The sequence below is a fragment of the Myodes glareolus genome, chromosome 17 (assembly GCF_982192425.1).
Source record: "Myodes glareolus chromosome 17, mMyoGla1.1, whole genome shotgun sequence".
NCBI classification, from domain to species: Eukaryota; Metazoa; Chordata; class Mammalia; order Rodentia; family Cricetidae; genus Myodes; species Myodes glareolus.
Window position 1 is genome coordinate 35,643,056 of NC_142042.1, and position 21,674 is coordinate 35,664,729.

The window sequence follows — 21,674 nt, forward strand, 5'->3', positions numbered from 1 at the left end:
GTTCCAGGACAGGCTCCAAAGCTACAGAGAAACCCTGTCTCCGAAACAAATAAATAGATTAATAAAAATCAAGAGAGTGAAGGGTAAGGAACTGCAGCAGGGGAATTTGGGCTCTTGAGTATTTGCCAATATCTAGAGACATCTTTGGGCAGCATTATTGGGGAGAGGCCAGTGATATTGCTAAACATTCACAGTGTACAGAACAAGACTTCCTCCTTAAAGAATGTCCTGCCCCTACAAATGTCAGTGGTACTAAGTTTGGAAACCCTGGCCTACCTATGTACTCCACCATAAAACTCACAGGTCTGATAACTTCCTGCAAAGTTGGCGGGGGGGGGGGGAGGTGTAAAAAAATCAACTAAAAGCTATGTTATTAATGGCTTTTCTATATCCAGGAAAAAAATGTGCTGGGACAGAAATCAGAAAAATAAGTTCCACTCCGTAGCATCAGAACCAAACCAAATCAACCAACCAACCAACCAAACAAACAAAAATACCATAGAGTAAACTTAATGAAGAAGGCAAAATACCTCCATAATAAAAACTTTAAAATATGGAAGTAATAAATTGAAGAAGACACTAGAAGATAGAAAGATCTCCTATGATCCTGGACTGGCAGAATTAATACCATGAAAATGGCCATAACTCACAAAGTAATAGAGAGAGGGAGAGGGGGAGAACATAAAAACAGAAGGGGAACTAGTTGGGAAGAAGGAAGAGGGGAGAGGGCCAGAGGAGGGTATAGTAAATGAATGTGGCTAACATTCACAATGTAACTGAAGAGAAATGTCCTTATGAAATCTAAGACTTTGTCCAACAAATATACACTAGCAAAAATAAGGTTTTTCTTTTTCTTTTTCTTTTTTTTTCCTTGAGGCAGGGTTTCTCTGTTGCTTTGGAGCCTATTCTGGAACTAGCTCTTGGAGTCCAGGCTGATCTCGAACTCACAGAGATCCACCTGCCTCTGCTTCCCAAGTGCTGGGATTAAAGGCATGTGCCACCATCACCCGATGCAAAAATATTTTTTTAAAGAAAAGGAAAAAGCGGTTTTTGGATTGGAGATGTGTGCTCTGTCCTCAGTGCAGTTATGATGGGTACAGGATCCTTCTGTGGTTTCTGTCGACTCAGTCCAGGGTCGAAGCTCCGGGCATCGGCGTGAGGGCAAGAAGAACTTCATGTATAAGGGAGTTTGGGGCCTGATGCCCAGGCTCATCCTGGTTAGCCTTAGTCCCATTCTCTCCAACTCTACTCAAAAGCTTTTGGAAGCAGAAATTCTTTTTTCAAAGAGGCATAAAGGACTCCTTACTGTGAAGGTGTCCTTGGGGCACGTGATCAGCCCCTCTCCAGGTCATCGGTCACCACAGTGCATAGATGTTGTAGGGGTGACAAGAGGTGAAGGTCTCTGAGGCTCTTAACCCCATATGGGCGCTCAATCGTGGTTTATTCTTTCAGCATTAATGTCACCCCCACCCCTCCTGGAGGGTTCATCACAGCACCTACCTCTTCTGTCGCTTCCTGGGCCAGCATCAACCTCAAGCTGCTACAGTTGAGATGCTGACCATAAAAGGGACCAGTTCTAGCGGTCATTTCAACGTGAAAGCCAAGCCCAGGATATGTAATGTCATGACGACCCGAGTTCTTCAGGAGCCCGGGGCCTGGCTAAGCTCTGAGTGTTTCTCCAGGGGCCTGTTCTTCTAACACTCCAGCTCCATAGCAAGCTCCACCTCCCACCCAGCCTTTTCCCCACTGCTGTTTCAAGGATGTGATGTTCCTATGGGTTCCTGTAAATGGTGACTAGATCCATGGGTTGCCAATGGTTTCCTATTGCAGGGCAGGGGTCAAGCCCGCAGATCTGCCAGTGTCTAAGGCAGGGCCAGCTGGCCCTGATGTTCCTATACAGCAGGCTCCTGTCAGGTTGGGTGCCTTTGAGAGCTGGGCCAGTGGGGAACCCACCAGCACTCTCCCTTGCACAGGACATGTCCAAGGACTTTGGGGAGACCTGAATGTAGGGTCCCCCTGGAGTAGCAGGGCCTGAGAGAAGGGGCTGTATCTCATCTTTGTCTTCCTTTCCTTTGGATAACACACATATCCTGTCATTTTCTAAACAGCTCAACTGTTGTCTTGTATTACAGAGAGCAGCCTCTAGACACAGCTCGACGGGCTCTCACTGTAGTGGTCCACGGACACACACAAACATGCAAACACAGTTGTCTAAGGGTTCAGGACTACGGTCCTGCTCCTTTTGCATCCTTTGTCCTACCTAGCCATGTTGGGTACACAGAGGTAAAACTGCAAAGGTCATTCTGTCTGTTCTCTCTCTCTCTCTCTCTCTCTCTCTCTCTCTCTCTCTCTCTCTCTCAGTGTGAAGGCCTGATATAGTATCAAAGCTTCAATAAATGTCTATTGAATGACCCTACATATGCAATAAATACCTGTGCTCCTGTCCCAAGAGGGAAACCCCATTTGACTGTTTAGTTTTTAGTTATTCTTTAACATCCTGAGCTCATATTGCATACGAATTCCTCAGGAGAAGGGGCAAGACAGAGAGTCATTTGGCCTGGGTATCATCCGACTGCGGCCTGGCTGAGGCAGGGGTGGGGTGGAAGAAGAAGGGCAGGGACATGGTAAAGCACACACCTGAGGTGGGGGCTGAGGGTCACCCTGCCTCCAGAGCATGGGGCCCAGGGTCTGAGCAGCAAGGTGCTACCAGACAGGCTCTCCATTAGATTCCTGAGCGGGGGCCCGTGTGAACAGGGTGGGGTGGGGTGGGGGTTGAGGGTGTCTGGGGAAAGAAAACTACATTTCTTCTAAAATGTGGTTCTACTTGTTCTCTTTGCTGGGAAGACTGGAGGCTAGGAGTAGGGGGCAGAGGGTAGTTGCGGGTGAAGCTGTGGGAAGAGGGGTTTAGAGATGATTGAGACCACAGAGCTGACTGGGCACATGGGGGGTATGTCTGCAACTGGGGTGTCCCCATTAATCCTCCCCTGCAGAGAATGCAGCCCTACAGGTTTGCGGCAGAGAAGAGGGCTGCTGCCTGGGTCAGCACGGGTACACTTTCCCAGGTACCTGGGAACCCCACAGGCAAAAGCTGCAGCAGCCGCAACAGTCCACCCCATTCTGCATGAGTTCCTAATGACCCCAGACTTCATGCCTTGATCAACACCCTGCAACCTCTCCCTGACATCTTGACTAGACTTTAGTGCCTGGCCCAACATTCCTCCAGAGGCCATGTCATTTCCTTGGGCGTGGGCTCTGGACCTTCTCAGTTTCTGTCCCTAGCTTGCGGGGAGCCTTGGAAGGCTATCCTGACCCCTTGTGCCCTAGCCATGCCCTCCTTTAGGAGATTCCCCCACACATGGAGAGCCTGCAGAAACAACTACCTGCGCCCTCGATCACCCTCAAGTCCTGTTTTGGGTTTAGAGTCGTGATTTCAGTTCTCCTAGACACCACAGAGATTTCTGCTTGGGATAAATCTCTTCCACTCCCTGCAGCCAGACTTAATCTCATGGTCAGACCTACCAATGCAAAGGCCACTTCATGGCAGACCCTTCAGAATAAAGGGGAGGAAGGAAGGTCGCCTTGAGATCAAGACAGCGGCTGTCTGGCGCATCTGTTTGCTTAGCCTTGGCCAAAACATCTCAGCTGGCCGAGCTCCCCCGCATTGGTTTTTTTTTATTATTATTATTTAAAAGGCAAGTAGTGAACCAATCATAATGGCTCATGCTTATAATCCCAGTATTTCAGAGATTGGGGCAGAAAGATTGTTACAATTTCAAGACAAGTCTGAGCTCCGTGAGTTCTAGGCTGGCCAAGCTAAGTAAGAACCTGTCCCAGTAAACAAGCAAATAAATAAAACGCTCGTTGTGTCTCTACCGTCTCTAACCCTTCACATTTGAGCTAACTGGTGTCAGCACTTCTCCAGCAGAGCAAAGAATGGAGCATCTGTCATCTGGGCAGTAGAAATGACGCCCAGCAGTGTGTGCTCTGCCGTTTGGAAGCTGCTCGAATGTAACTAAGCAATCCTAACCCGGCGGTCTGGATGTACTTCTGTGCTCTCGCCCCTCCAGGGAGCAAAGGCAGAAAGTGCCTACATGGGAGGGCGGCAGACTCTGCTCCCAGTCTTTCCCCTTCCTGACTCCCCACGTTCTCAACGCCCTCTGCTTCCCCACACGGTGAGGGACCGCATTGCCTACCCTATTTTTGTTCTCTAGGCACCCTGTGGGCAGACACTCATCCATCTCTCTATTCTGGCCTGCCAACCCTGAAGGTGTTTCGTCCAAGGTTAAACAAGCAGATGAACCAGACAGCCACTGTGTCTATGCCTCACAGTAGGTGCCAACCATGTGCTGAGTATAGAGGGGCCGTGTAGATGGGCCTTGGCCCCTGAGCTTCTTTGAGGCAGGTTGAGAAATTACCATTTTAAAGTAAAATAGATCCCTCAGGCTAATGTACCAGGCTATAGCAAAACCAAGGACAAAACTAGCAGAAAGCTTAGCTGGTTAGCGTAAACATTATTTACATCCAGTATTTTGGCCTCAAGGATCAGGGAGGACAGGTTCCCACAGGCTGGCTGGTCACATCACCATCTTAACTTTACTGTTGGTAACTCGGATACAAGCTGCCCTCTCCGGTCCCTCTCGATCCCTTGGCATCCCTTGGTAGTCCTTTCCTATGGCTGTCATATGGTGATCTTTATAGTCACACACCTTTGTCTTAGGAGCACACGTCTTTCCCCAGCGGTAGCCTCTGACCTCCATCCTTACCGTCTCCTCAGTCACCATCTCTCCACATTACATCCTGTTCTCCACGGACCCATCTGTGTCATTCTGGATGCTAAACGTGACTGAAAATGTACGTTAGGAGGAGTCTTTGCCTGTGTATGCATGTGAGCTTTTATGTGTGTACATGTGTGCATCAGTGGAAGTGCACACATGCCACAGCATGCATGTAGAGGTCAAAGGACAACCTCTTTGCATTCACTGCTGTGTGAGACAGGCTAGCTGGCCTACAAACTTCTGGGGGATTCTCCTGCCTCTACCTCCCGCCTCACCACAGGAGTGCTGAGGTTACCCGCCTCTGGCATCTTTTTATGGAATCGCCGGCTCTTTACTAGGTCTTCAGCCTCTGGTGTGCCAGATTAACTCTAGAGGCAAGTACAGAATGGGGACATGGACACCCAGGTTACCTGCGAATCTCTCAGGATGAGTGCGGAGAGTGTCCATGAACTGGGACAAAGTGCGGAGCTCAGCCCAAACCTGGCCAAGCTGCTGGACCTCTGGTGTGTCCACGAGGAGCTCCTGGAAATCTCGATACACCCTTGCCAAGCTGTTGAAAGAGCGCCTTATAAAGAAATAGCTTATAAATTTTCATAACCATACAGTTAGCAGCTTTATGCTGTTTTTAAATTGTGTTCTTGACTTAGTTAGCATGGTCTCCATTTGATGGCTAGTTATAATTTTAACCCTGACAAAAATGATGAGTGTTTTACTCAATGTTTGAATTGCAGCAGGGCAAGCCGACCTTAAACCCCATTTTCTCTGAGCCTGTTATTCTGAGGCTGTTGGAAGATATTACCAGTGAGTCTTCCTCGCCTTCACCCAGTTCTCTGAGTTTTCCTCCTCCACCCACTCTTAGGGGTGGGACCTGACGCCACACTTTATCCACACGGCCCTCCCTGCGCGTATCCATCCTGGCTGGCTGGACAGGGAGAATGGAGATGGGCAATTGGGTGTTCAGTTTTGTGGGTTAAAAACCACGCCGTGGGAGCCACAGCCCAAGATCCTTGTGCTGCAGGTCACTAATGACAGTTTCAGTCATTAAAGGTTTGGAATTCATTATTTTCTTCTAAGAAGGAAACCTCACGTTGTAAACTTGACTTCGGGTTTCCTTGCGTTTCTCTGCTCCTTGGCATTTCTCCCAGGCCTTGTCTAAAGAAGCCTGTGGAGGAGACAGAGAAGGCTACGGGCAGCCTGTGGCCGAGGTGAAGGAAGCCAGTTGTTCTCACTGGAAGGAAGTTAGTCGTCCCAACTAAGAAGACAGGTGACCACAAAGTAGTGGGCACATCACAGCCTGGCCTACTACTAGATTTTAGGTCCCCTCTTGGACATACAGATGAACAAATCATGTCCATGTGGTTGAAGTTTGAAGGTCCCCCCCCCCAGGTGCCTTGCCATTAATAGGCTATTAGGTAGGAAGCTGCCCTCCCCACACTCTTTCAGAGTTCCTCATCAGCCCTTGGGAGCAGCACACACTGCTGCATGGGGGAAGGGGGAGGATGGGCAGGGGGTGCAAGTTCCTCCCTGTAGGTGGGAAGTCTCAGCACTTACATGGAGTTGTTATAGTTTGACACAATTCCAGGAGTTTCTCCCGGGGTGGGGTTTTGAAAACAAGGGTTATTCATATTGCAGAAAATCCCCTGGAGCCACGGTAACATTCCTGCCGAAGGCATCGCCTTGTTGGGGAAATGGCCTTTAAGACAGAAAATGAAAACGAGAAGGAGTGAGTCACAGAAGCCAAGCAGGCCAGGAGCACAGACTCTGGGACTCTGCTTCTCCCTCGCTTATGAAGCGGGAGCGTCTAATGCAGGTTACTCCCTGTGCTGTGTCCCAGAGTTCAAGGTACATAAAGAGACGGATGAAGGTTACAGGGCAGCAGCTCTCTACCTGTAGGTTGTGAACCCTTTGATGTCGAACAACCCATTCACAGGGGCCACCTGAGTTCATAGGAAAACACAGATATTTACATTACATTTCATAACAGTAGTGAAATTACAGTTATGAAGCAGCAACCAAATAACTTTACTGTTGGGGTCACCACAACCTGAGGAGCTGTATTAAAGGGTTGCAGCATCAGGAAGGTTGAGAAGCGCTGTCCTAGTGGCTTACATGGCCACGTGGAGAGGAACTGAGGTAGATAAGAAGTACGGAGTTGGCTCGGGGAGGCTGGTGATCACAGAGGTTCTTTCCACGCAGGCGTGGAGGCTGTGCACTACTGGGGGGATGGAAAGAAGCAAGGGTTTGCTGGACAGGAGGCTGGCAGAGCAATGGAAGTTAGAAACTCAAGAGCAGGGAGCTTGACAGCTTTCATAATTCTTGGGGAGTCCATGTCACCTGCCTAGAAGAAAAGACACCACCATCCTGCCCAGAACCCACAGGGGACCTTCTGAGAAAGCTGCCATACATACAGGCCCCACACAAGGCTTGTAGATGCCTCGAAGCTCCAGGGTGTAATATTTATTAAGTGTGATCTGCATTGTCCCTTCTTATTTCTCCCCTGGTACTACGTAAAACAAATCCTCTAAAGCAGTCAAGATAAAAAATAAACTGGGCGGTGGTGGCACACACCTTTAATCCCAGCAATCAGGAGGCAGAGGCAGACAGATCTCTGTGAGCTGGAGGCCAGCCTGGTCTAAAGAGTGAATTTCAGGACAGCCAGGGATACACAGAGAAACCCTGTCATGAAAAACCAAGAAGGAAAAAAACACCTAAATTTGTAATATAACAGCTAAGTTTATAAAAACAACAATAAAATAATAAAAAAATATACATAAAATACATACAAAATATATATATATATAATATATACACATGACTATGTTTGAGTTCCAGAATCTCAGAATGAAAGAAATGAAAAGCAAACAGTACCTTCTTTCAATACACCATGACAACCAAGATTGCGTGTGTTTTAATAAACTAGAATTTGTTCAGCATGGACAAACCTGGTTCACATACCAAAGCCTCTGAAATGTCAACAGATGTGATATCCCCAACACCCAGAAGAGCTTCCTAAAGGGAAGGCCAGCGGGGGTTTCTGGGCTCATACTCACATTGATGGTGACTGTAGAGGGGGTTGGCATTCCTCAGCCAGATTAGCACCAGAAACAAAGACAGAGGCCACACGAGTTCCACCACAAAGCGAATCTGGAAAAAGAGAATCAACAGAGAAAGATCAAGGGTGCTAAGAGACTTGGGGAGATGAGACCACCCGAGGAGAGAGGCCTTCGTGGTGCACAGTAGAAGCGCCAGGACTGGGCTGTGGTACAACCGTTTGCCATGTAACACTCTGGGCACCAGGGATCACGTGTCCCACAGCAGCCGGAAACTCCCTGTCACTGTCTTAACGTCACCGTGTCTGCGCCGATGTCGCATCACCTAAAGCCAGAGCACACGTGTTCAGCAATGACGCTCGATGGTGACAATGTGACCGTTACAGGTATTCACTGTGTTCAAGTCATTCACTGAGAGACAGTGTCTATTCATAAAAACCAAATAACAAAAACCATAAATTGGAAGCAAAGTGTGATGCCACGTGGTGTCTGTAATGGCAGCTCTTGAGAGGCTGAAGCATGGGTTCACGGCCAGCCCCTACATAGCAACTTTGAGACTACCCTGTCTCAGAAACGATTCACTGTCAGGAGCTGACGGCTGTAAAACCAGCCGTTGGCCTTGCTCTTGATTTAATCTTGTGTTTATTATGGCTCTAGGAGCAATAGACTACACTACGCATAGATAAACATATATTTCAACTTTCAACCACCTTTTGCCTGATTCATTGTAGCAGCCGGATTCTGTGTCCATCTGCATCTAGTCCTAAAGTAGCACAGACACAAGACCAAGACGAAGGAACTCAGGGCTCGGCACATATGACTGTATACGGAAATGCGGATTCCTATTTATTTATTTATTGAGACAAGAGTTTCTCTGTGTAGTTTTGGAGCCTTTCCTGGAACTCACTCTGTAGACAAGGCTGGCCTCAAACCCAGAGATCTGCCTGCCTCTGCCTCCCAAGTGCTGGGATTAAAGGTGTGCGCCACCACCAACTGGCTGTGTATGACGATTCTAATAAAACTCCTGTGTAATGCTACTGCTTCAGTCTGGAAAGATCTCATAATTTCTCATTCTGTGGATGAGTGAAGAAACCTACAGAGGCAGGTGATTTGTACAGTACCACAACAGGAAGCAAAATCCAGCCTTCTGCCTCCAGGGCCAATGCTCCTCCTTCCCCCTCCCATTGTTTTGCCTTCTGGTGTGTGGTAGATCTTGCCTGAAGGTGGTCATTGAATTAATGAATGACCTAGTGATCAAATGACTATGTAATATGGTGCCCCAAAGCAAAGTCAACAGACATCCAGCTAGTCAACAATTTTTTTTCCTTCAACAAGATCTGTTGTTTAGGGGAAGCAGACCAGTTTCTTCCCTCTCCCCACAACCAGAAGAGGTGGCTGATCTCAACCTATTACAGAGAGCTGGTAGATCAAGGGAGGCTTGATCAAGGGAGTCAGAGTTCTCCTGACTCCAAAAGAAGAGGCACTTCATATTCCAGCGCTGGGCACAGTGGGAGGAGGAGAGGGAGAGGGGATTGTGAGTTAGGGATTAGACATGAAGGAGACATCCTAGGACAAACCATGTGCTGCTTAAAACAAAACACAAAACAAACAAAACCCAGAAGTTGGCTGGCAGCCAAGTCCTAATATATCGAAAACTAGTTATAGAAAATAGACCACACATTAAAAGAAATCAAAAATGTTGACAGGTATATGGTAACTTTCTAGAAAGACTCTATTCGACGCTTATCAAGGGAGGCCATGTTAGAGGAAACATACACACAAAGACAGCAAGAAGACAGAATGTGTCCAGTTTCCAGGGTTTTCCTAGATACATCTTTTCCTACAAGGTGGTGAAACACCAGTATTGGGTTGGGTAATTCCCACCTGGGGTTTAAGGAAACCGCCCCAGGAATATTTGCTAGCAATTAGATTTGCTGGTGATTGTCCACAGGGCTTGCGCATCCAGAGTCCCCCTGGCCTCATACCCTGCCAGCCCCCAGCACTCTTACTATCTCTCTTGGTCCCTAGAGCAACACTCATGGGTACACCTGGCCTCCACTGTGAATCCAGCACCCCATACAAGGCAGGGTTCGTAGAAGTTCCCATCAGACACATGTGGACTGGGTAAATCTTAATCAAGGGCCTCGGGTGGCTCTCTGGGGAGCTGGAGTTGACACAGGGGCTCAGGTCATTAACAGTCGGAAGACTTAATACACTGAACCCCACCAAGGCGTGCACACCAGCTTCTCTCTCACATCTATTCCGGACCATCCTGTAAGGATGGTGGGGGAACAGGTTCGACAAGATAGCGGAGTGACAGGTGCAAGTGATGACGCCGGAAGTTGCTCTCAGTGTCTTCACCAAGGAAATGAGACAACCAGTATGGAGTCATCGCACTTGACTCCTGAGACAGCTGATTGCCATGTTGGCTCTCTACCAAAGAAATCGCTGCCTTCTTGCAGCATGTCAACCTGTGAGTCATATGGGATGCTAAACGCCACTCAGGGAATGTGAAGATTTGGGTTTCAACCACTCGCCGGCTTGCTTAATTTCCAAGTCTCAGTTTTCTCCCCTACGAAACAGGGATGTTTCTCTGTCCTGTAGTATAGTGAGAATTAAGAACAGACTACTCTGGGACCAAGGACTGGGGTTCATGACACGGGGTAACCCTTGTAACCTCTCCATACCACAGGGGCTCAGCTGTAAAAGGGGAATGATATCAAGCCCTGTTTCCCAAAGCCGTTGCGATGATGAAATATATTTATCATGCCCAACTCAGGAAGCAGAGCCTGGCACATAGACCACTTATTACTGTGTCATGGAGTCGCCCCAGAGGCCACAGGTGCACAGCGGGTGACAGCACGTCATAGATAGATGATTAAAGAAATACAATGAAAATTAATGGCAGCATCTTAGTCCTCCCCACACGTTCTTGGCTCCTCCCTTTACGGCGGTGGCTCTCAACCTGTGGGTGGCGACCCCTTTGGGAGTCATATATCAGATTTCCTGCACATCAGATATTTACATTATGATTCAAAACAGTAGCAACATTACAGTGATGAAGTAGCAAAGAAATAATCATATGGTCGGAGGTCACCACAACACGGGGAACTGCATTAAAAGTAGAAGCGTTAGGAAGGTTGAGAACAGTGCTTTATAAGTTCAGTTTGGAAGCATAGGGTATGTCCTTTCCTCCATACTTAAGACAGGCATGGGTGTGCAAGGTCAATAGTCATTGGGGACGGGCCAATCTTGACTTCTTGTCTCAGAAAAGAGGTTTCTAGCCTCACACTAGTACGTTTGGTCTGTCTAGGAAATGCTACTTAGCAGTTTTGGGTTTTGTTTTGCTTTTATTTTGTAACTGCTGTACCGTACTATTTTACTTGGATCTTTTATTCATTTATTTTTACTTTTTGCATATGTGTGAGCGAGTGGTAAGTGCATGTGTTTGTATGTTCCTGTGTGTATGCAGGCGTGTGCTAGCATATTTCTGTGTATGAGTACGTGTGTGCAGGTGTGTGCTAGCATATTTCTGTGTATGAGTACTTGTGTGCAGGTCTGTGTTAGCATATTTCTGTCTGTGTGTGTGTGTGTGTGTGTGTGTGTGTGTGTGTGTGTGTGTTTAAGCCCCAGGCTGACATTGGGTGTCTTCCCATTGTTCTCCATTTTAGTTCCTGAGACTAAGGTCTCACTTTCAGACTCAGGGTGTCTGGTTTCAGTGAGTGTGACCAGGCCGGCTTGCTCCAAGGACCTCTGTCTCCATCTCCCTCAAGAGAGATCATGGGCAACAATTACCACTGCACTTGGTTTTCAGTGTGTTCTGGGGCCCTGAACTCTGGTCCCCACACTCGTGTGACAAGTACTTTTAACTGTGGAGCCAGTTCCTCCGCTCGATTTTATTTGTACTAATTTTTTAAGTTAGCATACAAAATAACGGGCTTTATTATGCCATTGTCACATGCCTTATTGTCCGTCCTTCTAATTCATCCCCATTCCACACTATCCTGCAGGCCTGCCCCTGAGGGTTCCCTTCCTTTCTCCAGACAGCACCCCTTTTGGATTGCTTCTATCCTCTCCCGTTTCCCTTAGAATCTTTCCCCATTCTGTATTTGGCATGCCTGCTCTGTGAAGGCGCCAGGACTTACAGTCCTCTATGGGGGAAGCGGGACCCTCCTTTGGGCACCCCAGGGCCCTCCAACGCCCTGTCTCCATCAGCAGTCCTTACATAGCTGGATGGATGCACATAGGCATCTCAGGCCATGTCCACAGAGAGGTCAGAATCTCCCCCAACTGTTTTAGGTAACTCCAGGACACAGCCAAGGCTGACAACTCCCATCCCAGCAGAGTTGGTCATCTCTAAAAAGTACTGGGGAAATGAATGTTTTCCCTCTGTATGGGATCTGGGGCTGCAGCCCCTGAGGGCCGCTCTCTATACAAAGACCACCTGTCATTCTTTCTTCACCTGGCAGAGGCAGGTGAGTCCTCCCAGCAGCCTCTTCCCCTCCCCCAGAAGCAGTCCAGTCAGCCCAGATGAGCACTGTGGCCCTCGAAACTCAAGTGTACACAGGCATGCCCTAGGGAGAAATTCCACATTATAATAAAAACATGTCTCCAGAGCCCGCCCCCTGTGCCCCCACCCCACCCCGCCTTAAGCATGTCTGTAACTTTAATTAAGCCTAGTCTAAGCTCAGAAGCCACCCCCCTCTATGGAATTTTTTTTAACTATACTGGTATTTCCTTGTTCCCTCTCCCCTCCCCCTCTTTACCATTCAGCCTATGTGGGGGAGGAAGGGTTCCTGGCCAGGGTAGAGTTGTGCTTGTTGTTTTAAAACAGCCAGTTAGGTTTTCTCCCTTCCCTCTCTGTTTTCAATTTAAAAGGGAGGTAGTCTGAGCTGGAGAGCAATCCTCCCTCAGGATCAGGGAGGCGCTGATCCTCCCTTCTGGGCTGAGCATCCAGACAGGACTCAAACCTGGCTCAAGGCCACCCTGAGTCTGGCGGACGCGGAGCTGGTGCCTAGGGTCCCCGTACCCCATGTTCTCATCCTCTAACGCTGCACCCAGCGTTAACGGTCACGGTCACACCAGAAGCATACCTCTAGCGTTTAGGAAGTGAACTCCTATTTTTATGAGTCCTCAGGCCTTCAGCAAACATCCTGTCCTTTCCCTGGAAGTGGGGCCCCGGGGACACCAAGGGGTTCTAGGAGCTGCAACTGAAGGCCAAGCAAAAGCTGCACTAATGTCCTTTACCGCCCTCTCGAGCCTCAAGGGCAGGCGTGACCTTGGGCAGTGTCTTTAGGAGGCAGGGGTGTGAGGGTTAAGCTCCCTAGAAATCTCCTCTGAGTCCCTGGGCCCCTTCCCTCACCTCACGCTTCCTCTGACTCCGCTATTGGGTCTCCATTCTGCCCAGGAATCATGTGTGGCAGCCTCCTTCTGCCTGACTCCAAATTCCATCAGGGCAAGGGCTGCGTTCAGTTTTCCTCCATGCAGGCCAGACTATTCAGGCTGTAGAATCCGTCTGAGTTTACATCTACCGTCCCGGTGGGTGATACCTTACCCAGTCACTCTCTCTTGGTGACATCGGTGCCTTGTCTGCTAGTCAGGGCAGTGGAGCGTAATGACCATATCTGTTATCCCAAAGTCACACATGGTTTAATTCCGGGTCTAGACTCAACTCATCCTAAGCCTTCTGTCACCTCATTGGTAGCCACAGGAGCAAATGAAGCTTCCTGTCCTTGCCCCCCTGTGAGGGTTAAATGTATTTAGAACTATGCCAGGTGCTTCCAGAGGATGGGAAATGAAGGGAGGGGAGCGGGCACCTGAGGATTCTTACTCTGCATCTTGAACGGGTGAAAGAGGAGGATAGAGAACCTTAGTATCTCTCTGTCTGTTCTCACTTGTGATCTGCTTGCAATAGAAAACCCCTAAAATGTAAAAGCTGAGGAACGGCCGCATCACAGTCTGCCACGCTGCACTTTCTGCAGAGTCAGCATTGTCTAGAGGTGGAACTTTCCAGAAGATCCAAAAGCCTTGAAAGGAGCCGCAGACCCTTTCATGGAGCTACCAGGGGCTTAGGAAAATGCACTCACCTTACCTGGACATTCTGAATACATTGGCTCTCTCGAGGTTCAGTTTCCAGGCCACGCAGGTGATATCAAATACAGGCAGGGCCCAGGCTAAAGTGAGACAGGGTTCACATCATGAATGGCTTCATCCCTTGGGGAGCACACAGTGAAGAAGAAAATCCCCATCCAACAGGAATGCATTTAGAATGCCAGGGGAAGGGGTAGAGACTGTGAACCTTCCGGAGCCAAGCCTGTCTCTGGAAAACCATGTTGGCTTGCCACAGCAATGGGAGCATTGCTGGCCAGCAGTCATGGGGCTAGGGAGGGGAGGGGTGGAGAGGAGATGGGGTGGCCAGTGGCGGCATATTGAATTTCCTTGGCAGTCTGTAGAGTATTTGCACCCTGAGAGTAGAGATTGAATTGTCCCATTTATCATTGTGAACTTAGCACCTGGCATGCTGCCTGGGGACTATTATTTCTTGACTGAATGAATGAGTGAACACCATGAAGTTAACAATGAGTCTTGCTCAGATTTTGACAGCATTCTCATTCATTCAGGAAGGGACATTTCTGGAAGGAAATGAGCATTTGGTTACTGTTAGCACTTGGTCCCTGGGGGTCCCAAATAACCTCAAGGCTAATTTGAAATGACACCAGCCTTGACAAGGACAAGTAGAAGTAGGACAATGGTGTCCCCACGGGTGAGCTTGGCTTTTCCCTTCAGCCTCCCTGTGTACTGTCCGAGCCACCCTTAGGCCTTTGAGCCATCTCTGTGGTATCCCCTGCTTCTTCATATGTTAGCTAAGAAGCTATGGTCCCTCAACCATAAGGTTAGTCAGGGTTCCTTCCTCAGGGGTCTGGGCCTGAGGAGTCTCAGAGGCCCTGATTTCAGCTCCATAGATCTCTGGTCTCAGTTACCATCTTAGCAGTTCCTCATCCTTCCCTCGGCTCTCTCAGCCGGAGCGTGGCACCTTCTGCCTCCACAAACCCTTAGAGTTTTCCTCTCTTCTCCCCGCTGTTAGCTTTCTTCTTAGCTGACACATGTCCGTGCTCATCTCTCTCTGGCAAAATCTGCCTGAGGCACACACACAGGTCTCCACATGCCCCACCAACTGGTCCCGCTTCTTCCCGATACCCAGAAAGGCCCTGTTCTGCCCATAGAAACCCACCCCAAACCATCTTCTCTGTCACAGTCTGTCTCCTTCACTGTCCTCTTCATGCGGTCCAGCTTTCTTTTTTTCTCTGTGCATGTGTTAAATGCATGTTATTTGTGTGTGCACATGTGTGTTAGGGTTGCCTGAGTTCAATAAGGGGTGACATCTTCAATTCTTGGCCCCATCATTTAATCTCAGCTTTCCTCACTGTAATTATTCATCCACAAATGAGGCTGCACTTCCAGGTTCTAAAGGCAAGCACATGCAGAGGGGCCGTCAGGCACAGAGATGTCTGAATGTTAAAGGGCCCTGCGTGACCCACGTGTGCATGCACGGTTCTATCCACATATGACTCAACTAAACCCTTGTGCACATACGTGAGCCTGTTATCTGTGTATAACGTGGTCACACCAATTCCCTGTGTGCATACGCTAGGCAGCTTTTAAAAGCTGGATGCGCCATCTTTCTCTCTCTTTGCATACCAATTCCCAGGCTTGTATACACCCCCTCTAATAAACTCTTAAGTGGGTTTGTTGTGTGTTCCGTGTTTCCTTCGCACTCATGCCCAGGTAATTTCATTGGTGCTGTGACTCAGATTCGAACAGAGGTTGCTCTCCTCGCCCGCCCCTTATAAGAGGCAGCTCTTGGCTCTCTGCATGAGCCCCTTCTCCATCCCACACTAAACCCTTCCAGAAACTCCAGCAAGCCCTTGTCCAGGTCCCAGCTCTTCATCTCCCAGATTTAACTCGTCCTTTCTCCCTCTATGTAACAGAGAAGGAGGGATATGCCCTTGGGTTCCTAGGATTTTAGCTGGGACCTTCCTTTGCAACTGTAGCATACCTGTCAAAAAAGCTGGACCTCACCACTTAGGGCTGGGCATCCTGCATATGTGCTTTAGTGGCCGCTGAGCTTCTTATTCGTGAGTCAAAGAAACTAACCTTTGGGTCACCCACCACTGTCTTCTGCCACCACAACCTGTCCCATCTCTTAACTTACAAAGGCTTACAAACCTTACCCCCTTCCTGAGTTCTTTCCTTCCAGGTGTCACTAGTAGAAGATGCCACACTCACTTTCCAAGGCTGCCCACCCTTTAATATCTCAAATCTCCTACCTCAACCTAACATTAATTATTCCCCATCTCACTCCTACATAGAGACCTTAGAGGATCTACTGCCCCACCCCTCACATATACAGGGCAGCAAACTGTCCCAGGCCACTTATACCTGGTACACGGATGGCAGCTCCTCTTTATGTGATGGGCTATGCCATAGTATCAGATACTGGGGTGGTGGAGGCACAGACACTCCCAGCCCATAACACTAATCAGCAGGCTGAGTTAACAGCCCTTACCCGTGCCTTCCAGTTAGCAAAGGGACACTCTTTAAATGTTTACACAGACTCCAAATGTATCTTTCATATCTTCCTGTCCCACACAGCTATCTGGAAGGAGCGTGGGCTTCTTACAACAAAAGAAGGCTCCATAACAAACTCAGGTTACATTATGGACCTATTAAAAGCCTCCCATCTCCCCAAAGCTATAGGCATCATTCACTGTCGCTCTCATCAGACCAACAGTTCCATTATTTTCAAGAGAAATAACCAGGCTGACCAAGCAGCTAGAACAGCAGCATTCCAGAGCCCAACCCTACCTCAATCACCTCCGGGGGTTCATACAGTACAGCCCGCATTCTCGCAGACACCCCCGACACCCAGCAAATTCTGTCCTACCTACATCAGTTCTTTCATCCTAATAGCAAAGCTCTATTTCGTTTTGTCAAGGCTCACCCGCAACCCACCCCTGAGGACTTAGAGTTCTTAAAAGCTACCACTGCCTCTTGTAAAATCTGTCAAAAGTCAGATCCCAAGATCAAATACCATAGCTTCCCTTTTCCCACCCACCGGGACAGAAGCTCCCTTCCAGGAGTTGACTGGCAGCTGGATTTTACTCATATGCCCACGGTTAGAAGAGCTAAATATCTTCTGGTCTTAGTGGACACAACGTCTGGGTGGATTGAAGTATTTCCAACCACTAATAAGAGGGCCCAGACAGTTTCCAATGTTCTTCTCCGAGAAATCATCCCCCGGTTTGAAATCCCAACCTCTCTTTAGTCGGATAATGGCCCAGAGTTCACTTCCCAGATTTCTCAAACTTTGTCTAAAGTTCTTAACATTCCCTGGCATTTTCATATCCCATACCACCCTCAGTCTTCTGGGAAGGTAGAATGAACTGACCATTCCTTAAAAAAACGTTCTTGTTAAAATGTGATAGGAGCTTCACCTTGACTGGGTAAAACTTTTGCCTCTGGCCCTGCTTAGGCTTAGGGCTCTCCCCAAAGGTCGCCTTTCCATCTTGCCCTTTGAACTCATGTATGGGTGGCCAGTTTTAACCCCTGGCCTCTCACCTAAAACCTCTCCTCTTCCTGATCATCTGCTTACTCCACTGTAATCCCATCCACGTTCCCTATTATGGGATTTTACTGACTACTCATTACCTCAACCATGCAATAATTAATGCCCACCACCATTTAAAATAGGGGATCAGGTACTATTCTCTCCCCCAGACCAACGCCCCTCACCCCTTTTCCCTAAATGGCAGGGCCCCTTAAAGTAATTCTTGTAATTCCCACAACTACCAAGCTCTAGGGACTCTCTCATTAGATTCACCTGTCCCATCTTAAATCTTTTACTCTCCCAGCTGAAGATAACCCCTCATATATGGTAACTCAAACAGGGCCCTGTTCCCTTAAGTTCCAGAGAGCACCAAGATCAGCCACTTTTTCTCCAGTTCCACAAAAATAAGTCTCATCCTTACTCAACTCTCCTGTGCAAAAAAACTCCATATACTCTCCCTCTTCTTCTTTCTCCTATCTGCTTTACCAACTTCTCTATCTCCAATGTCATGCTTAAATTTCCAGTTAACCACTCAGCTGTTATTACAGGGACCATCATTAAACATAGAGCCGAGGTACAAGGACTTTCAAAAGCCCAGGTGGTAAGAAACAATAACGAGTTTGCAGCCCCAAACTCCAAAAAACTCACAAAAGAGACTTCAACATAACAGGTTTATCACTGCAGCAGTGTCTCCTGAATGTTAAGGTAATACCATGATGCTAAAGGAAAACAGGTGCCTTAAGATTTACTTCAGGTAAAACATTAAAGGGTCTAATAATTATCCTTTTCAATAATTTTCCCCTTCTCCCCCCACCATCTTCCATTCTATTACTGTAATCATAAACTTTTAATATGTCTAAAATTTATTTTTTTTTCCAAATATTTTTTATAAGCTCCAGGGAGTGAATTGGACCTACCTAAACGGACCAGACTCGCCCAGAATAAGTATCATTAAATTCTTCCGTTATCATTCCTGGTCTTGGGAACCCCTGGGAAATTCCCTCCCCGCTCCGAAAGAACCCCGCTCTATCTTCCATCTTGTTACTCTCCTCTCTTAATCACCAGGATCTAAAATTTTTTCCAGACATAATTTTCTGCCTTTTCAGCATCTTGCAAGGTCCAAGCTGCCAGCCAGTCAGTTCCTCAGAGCCGGAAAAAACAACAGTAATCAGCCACCCTAGGACGTGGTCAAGCATCTCAACTAGATGCCCACAAAATCAGCAATGACGCCCATATAGTCGGCATGAAGCGGTCATGAGAGACCTTACGACGCCCCATTCCCACCCATTAAGACTCCCAAGCCCCCAAATTTTTATAATAAACAAAAGGGTGGAATATAATTATTCAGCCACAAATAAGGCTGCACTTCTAGGTTCTAGAACTGTGCACGTGCAGATGGGCCCTTTGGCGTGGAGATGTCTGAATGTTAAAGAACCCACGCGCGCATGGTTCTATCTACATATGACTCAGCTAAACCCTTGTGCGCATGCGTGAGCCTGTCATCTGCGTCATCTACATAGGACGTGGTCACGCCAACCCCCTGTGTGTATGCGTTGGAAAGCTTTTAAAAGCTGGACGTGACATCTTTCTCTCTCTCTCTCTGCACACCGAGTCCCAGGCCTGTATGCGCCCCCTCTAATAAATTCCTAAGCGGATTTGTTGCGTGTTCCGCGTTTCCTTCCCACTCCCACCCAGGTAATTTCATTCAGCTCTCACAACAACCTCCCCCCACACCAGCTTCTTAAGTCATTCCACATTTCTAGGACTCTGTAGGGCACTGGGACAGACATTCCTTCGTTCCTCCTCTTCTTCCTCCTCTTCCTTCTTCATCCTCTCTCTCTCTCTCTCTCTCTCTCTCTCTCTCTCTCTGTCTCTCAACAGGATCTCATTTATTCCAGACTGGCTTGAACTCACTATATAAGCAAGGATGACGTTGAATTTTTGATCCTTTTGCCAGGTCTGTACTAACATGCCCAGTTTCTGTGGTACTGGTGGGCAAGCTCAGCAAGCACGTTACCAATTGAACCAGCTGAGGTACATCCTCAGCGCCATTTCTTTAGAGATACGCATTTGTCTCTCGTCCCTTCAGATGAGAGATAAAAAGCTGTTTGCTTCCCTCTTCTCTGGAGGGGCTCAGGGCTCCTGAAGCTCTCACCTGCTGGGATGTCAACCTGGGATATTCAACCTACATTACTTAATATTACTCTGGATTCTCAAAATTTACTTCAGGTTTCCCCAGCCATCATAGAAACCAGGCCAGAGGGAATATGCATCTTATACCTTTAAATCCTTAGTCTGGCCCACTAAAGGGGTTTGGGAAAATGCATGGTTAGTAACACAGTTGCACTTTCCGGACCTCTAACAGCAACTGGAAGATGCAAGGTTATTTTTCTGCAGCAGGAAGACAGAAACAATGTGTTCAACGAAAACTGGGACTGCTTTGGGAAATGTATCCCGATACCAGGAATGTTCATTCCACTCCTGAGCATCAATGTGCGGCGAAGCTAGTCAAAGCCTTGTTGCCTTCTTCTGGCTGTGTTTTTCAGGGCTTAGCATGCTTCCATGGTGTGGTGAGAACTGGACCAGCAGATGTCAAAGCGGGAGGGGGTTGGGGGTCACAATGGATTCCTCTGCTGGGCAGGGGACAGAATATTTTTCTGTAGTCAAGGCCAAGAGAAGCATGTCATCCTGCGAGAGGGCATTTGGTGGGAGAGACTCACGGAGCAGCCAAAGGCAGCCACAGAGCTAAAGGGCAGTAAGGTTTCAGCCCCTCCTCCCTTCTTCCTCCTCACACGCCATCTCCACCGGCTTCCTGCTGTTACCTTTTGTCTTTTTCTCAGAGTCCAGTTCTTCCAAAGCAAAAGCTGTATCTGCCTGGGGAAGCCCATGCTGGTGACCACCCAGGACCAGGCGATCACTCTGAGCTGGGGTTCAGGCAGGCAACGGACACAAAGGCCACTGGGACGGCCTCCAGCTCAGGCTGCTGTGTCCTTCTGGTGATTAAAGGCCCCCGCTTTTCCCCTTCAAACATAATCCCTTCTAATTACCTGTAAGCCCTTTGTCAGGGAAAGGAGGCAGCTAAGACTCCTTCCTAAAGGGGAAAAAGGGCCTAAATACACACGCGCAGAGCACTGAGGGCCCAGAATTGGGGCATTCAACGGGAAACCAAGTGCCTCAGGTGCCCTCCCTGGCCCTCAGACAACAGAGGGGCTCTGGGGGATTCTGATGAAGATGCCTCGGCTGGCTCTCTCTGCCTGTTAAGTTTGGGACAATTCCCTTTGCACACCCAGAGGCTGGACAGTTGCCTCCCTGTGGTCTAACATGGGCCAGCATTCTGGATTAGACTGTTTGCCCCTTAACGAGTTGGAGCTAATGTGACCCCGCTTTTTCAGCCCTTTGTTCTGCACTATAATAGCTTCAAGTCTGATCAACCCGCCCTGGCTGCCTGGGATAATCCAGACTCAGCAGGACAGGAGCAATGTCTGCCCTGGACTTGGACACAGTACTTACCACCATTCTGGGTCAGCAGGGGGTGTTGCTAGATAGATTGATCACTGGTGATGGAGCTGTTTGTCCAAGGACCCCCCAAACATCTCTCTCTCTCTCTCTCTCTGTCTGTCTCTGTGTGTGTGTGTGTGTGTGTGTGTGTGTGTGTGTGTGTGTGTGTGTATCTGTCTGTTTGTCTCTGTCTCTTTTGGCTTTTTGAGACAGGGTTTCTCTTTGTAACAGCTGTCCTGGAACTAGCCTGTAGATAGACCAGGCTGGCTTTGAACTCATAGAGATCTGCCTGCTTCCAAGTGCTGGGATTAAAAGCGTGCGCCACCACTGCCCGGCCCAAACATGTCTCTTTAGTACTTCCCCATGGAAGTTTTGCCTCTGATCCCTCAAATCTCAGGAATGTTTTTTCTTTGAAAAGTCGTGGACACCAAGACCTCAGGAAGGAGAACCATGAAGTAGGTTAGACACAGACTTGGCAGAATTCATGGTCTGTCCATAAACGTGGTGCGTGAACTTGGTAACCTAAGACTGTATGAGGGTAGCCGTGAAGTCAAGCACAGCTAACTGGCTGTGCTTGGAGAAGAAGCTTCCCATAATAGAGAAGGTTTCTGCTTTGAGTGTTGAAAAGTTCCTTGGAGGTAGTGGCATTTAATATAAGGCTCTGCTCCATGCAATATAGCATTTCACGTGGAGTAATTCAGGATGCGGTGTCACGGTAAACTGCCTGAGTGTAGCTTGTTTTTA

At 48.3% G+C, this 21,674-nt stretch overlaps 1 protein-coding gene across 1 annotated transcript in view; it reads right to left on the reverse strand.

The window, feature by feature from the left end:
* The window catches only part of Abca4 (ATP binding cassette subfamily A member 4), a 129,250-nt gene extending 112,521 nt beyond the window's left edge, over positions 1-16,729 (reverse strand). The window contains exons 1-10 of the mRNA XM_048456647.3: positions 16,691-16,729; positions 13,073-13,115; positions 12,796-12,876; positions 7,826-7,919; positions 6,885-6,990; positions 5,863-5,937; positions 5,575-5,697; positions 5,186-5,297; positions 3,006-3,066; positions 2,825-2,888 (exon numbers count right to left, since the gene is read on the reverse strand). Coding sequence (XP_048312604.3) covers positions 2,825-2,888; positions 3,006-3,066; positions 5,186-5,297; positions 5,575-5,697; positions 5,863-5,937; positions 6,885-6,990; positions 7,826-7,919; positions 12,796-12,876; positions 13,073-13,115; positions 16,691-16,729 — 798 coding nt within the window. The remainder of the gene's footprint in view (positions 1-2,824; positions 2,889-3,005; positions 3,067-5,185; positions 5,298-5,574; positions 5,698-5,862; positions 5,938-6,884; positions 6,991-7,825; positions 7,920-12,795; positions 12,877-13,072; positions 13,116-16,690) is intronic.
* Between the last annotated feature and the right edge of the window lie 4,945 nt (positions 16,730-21,674).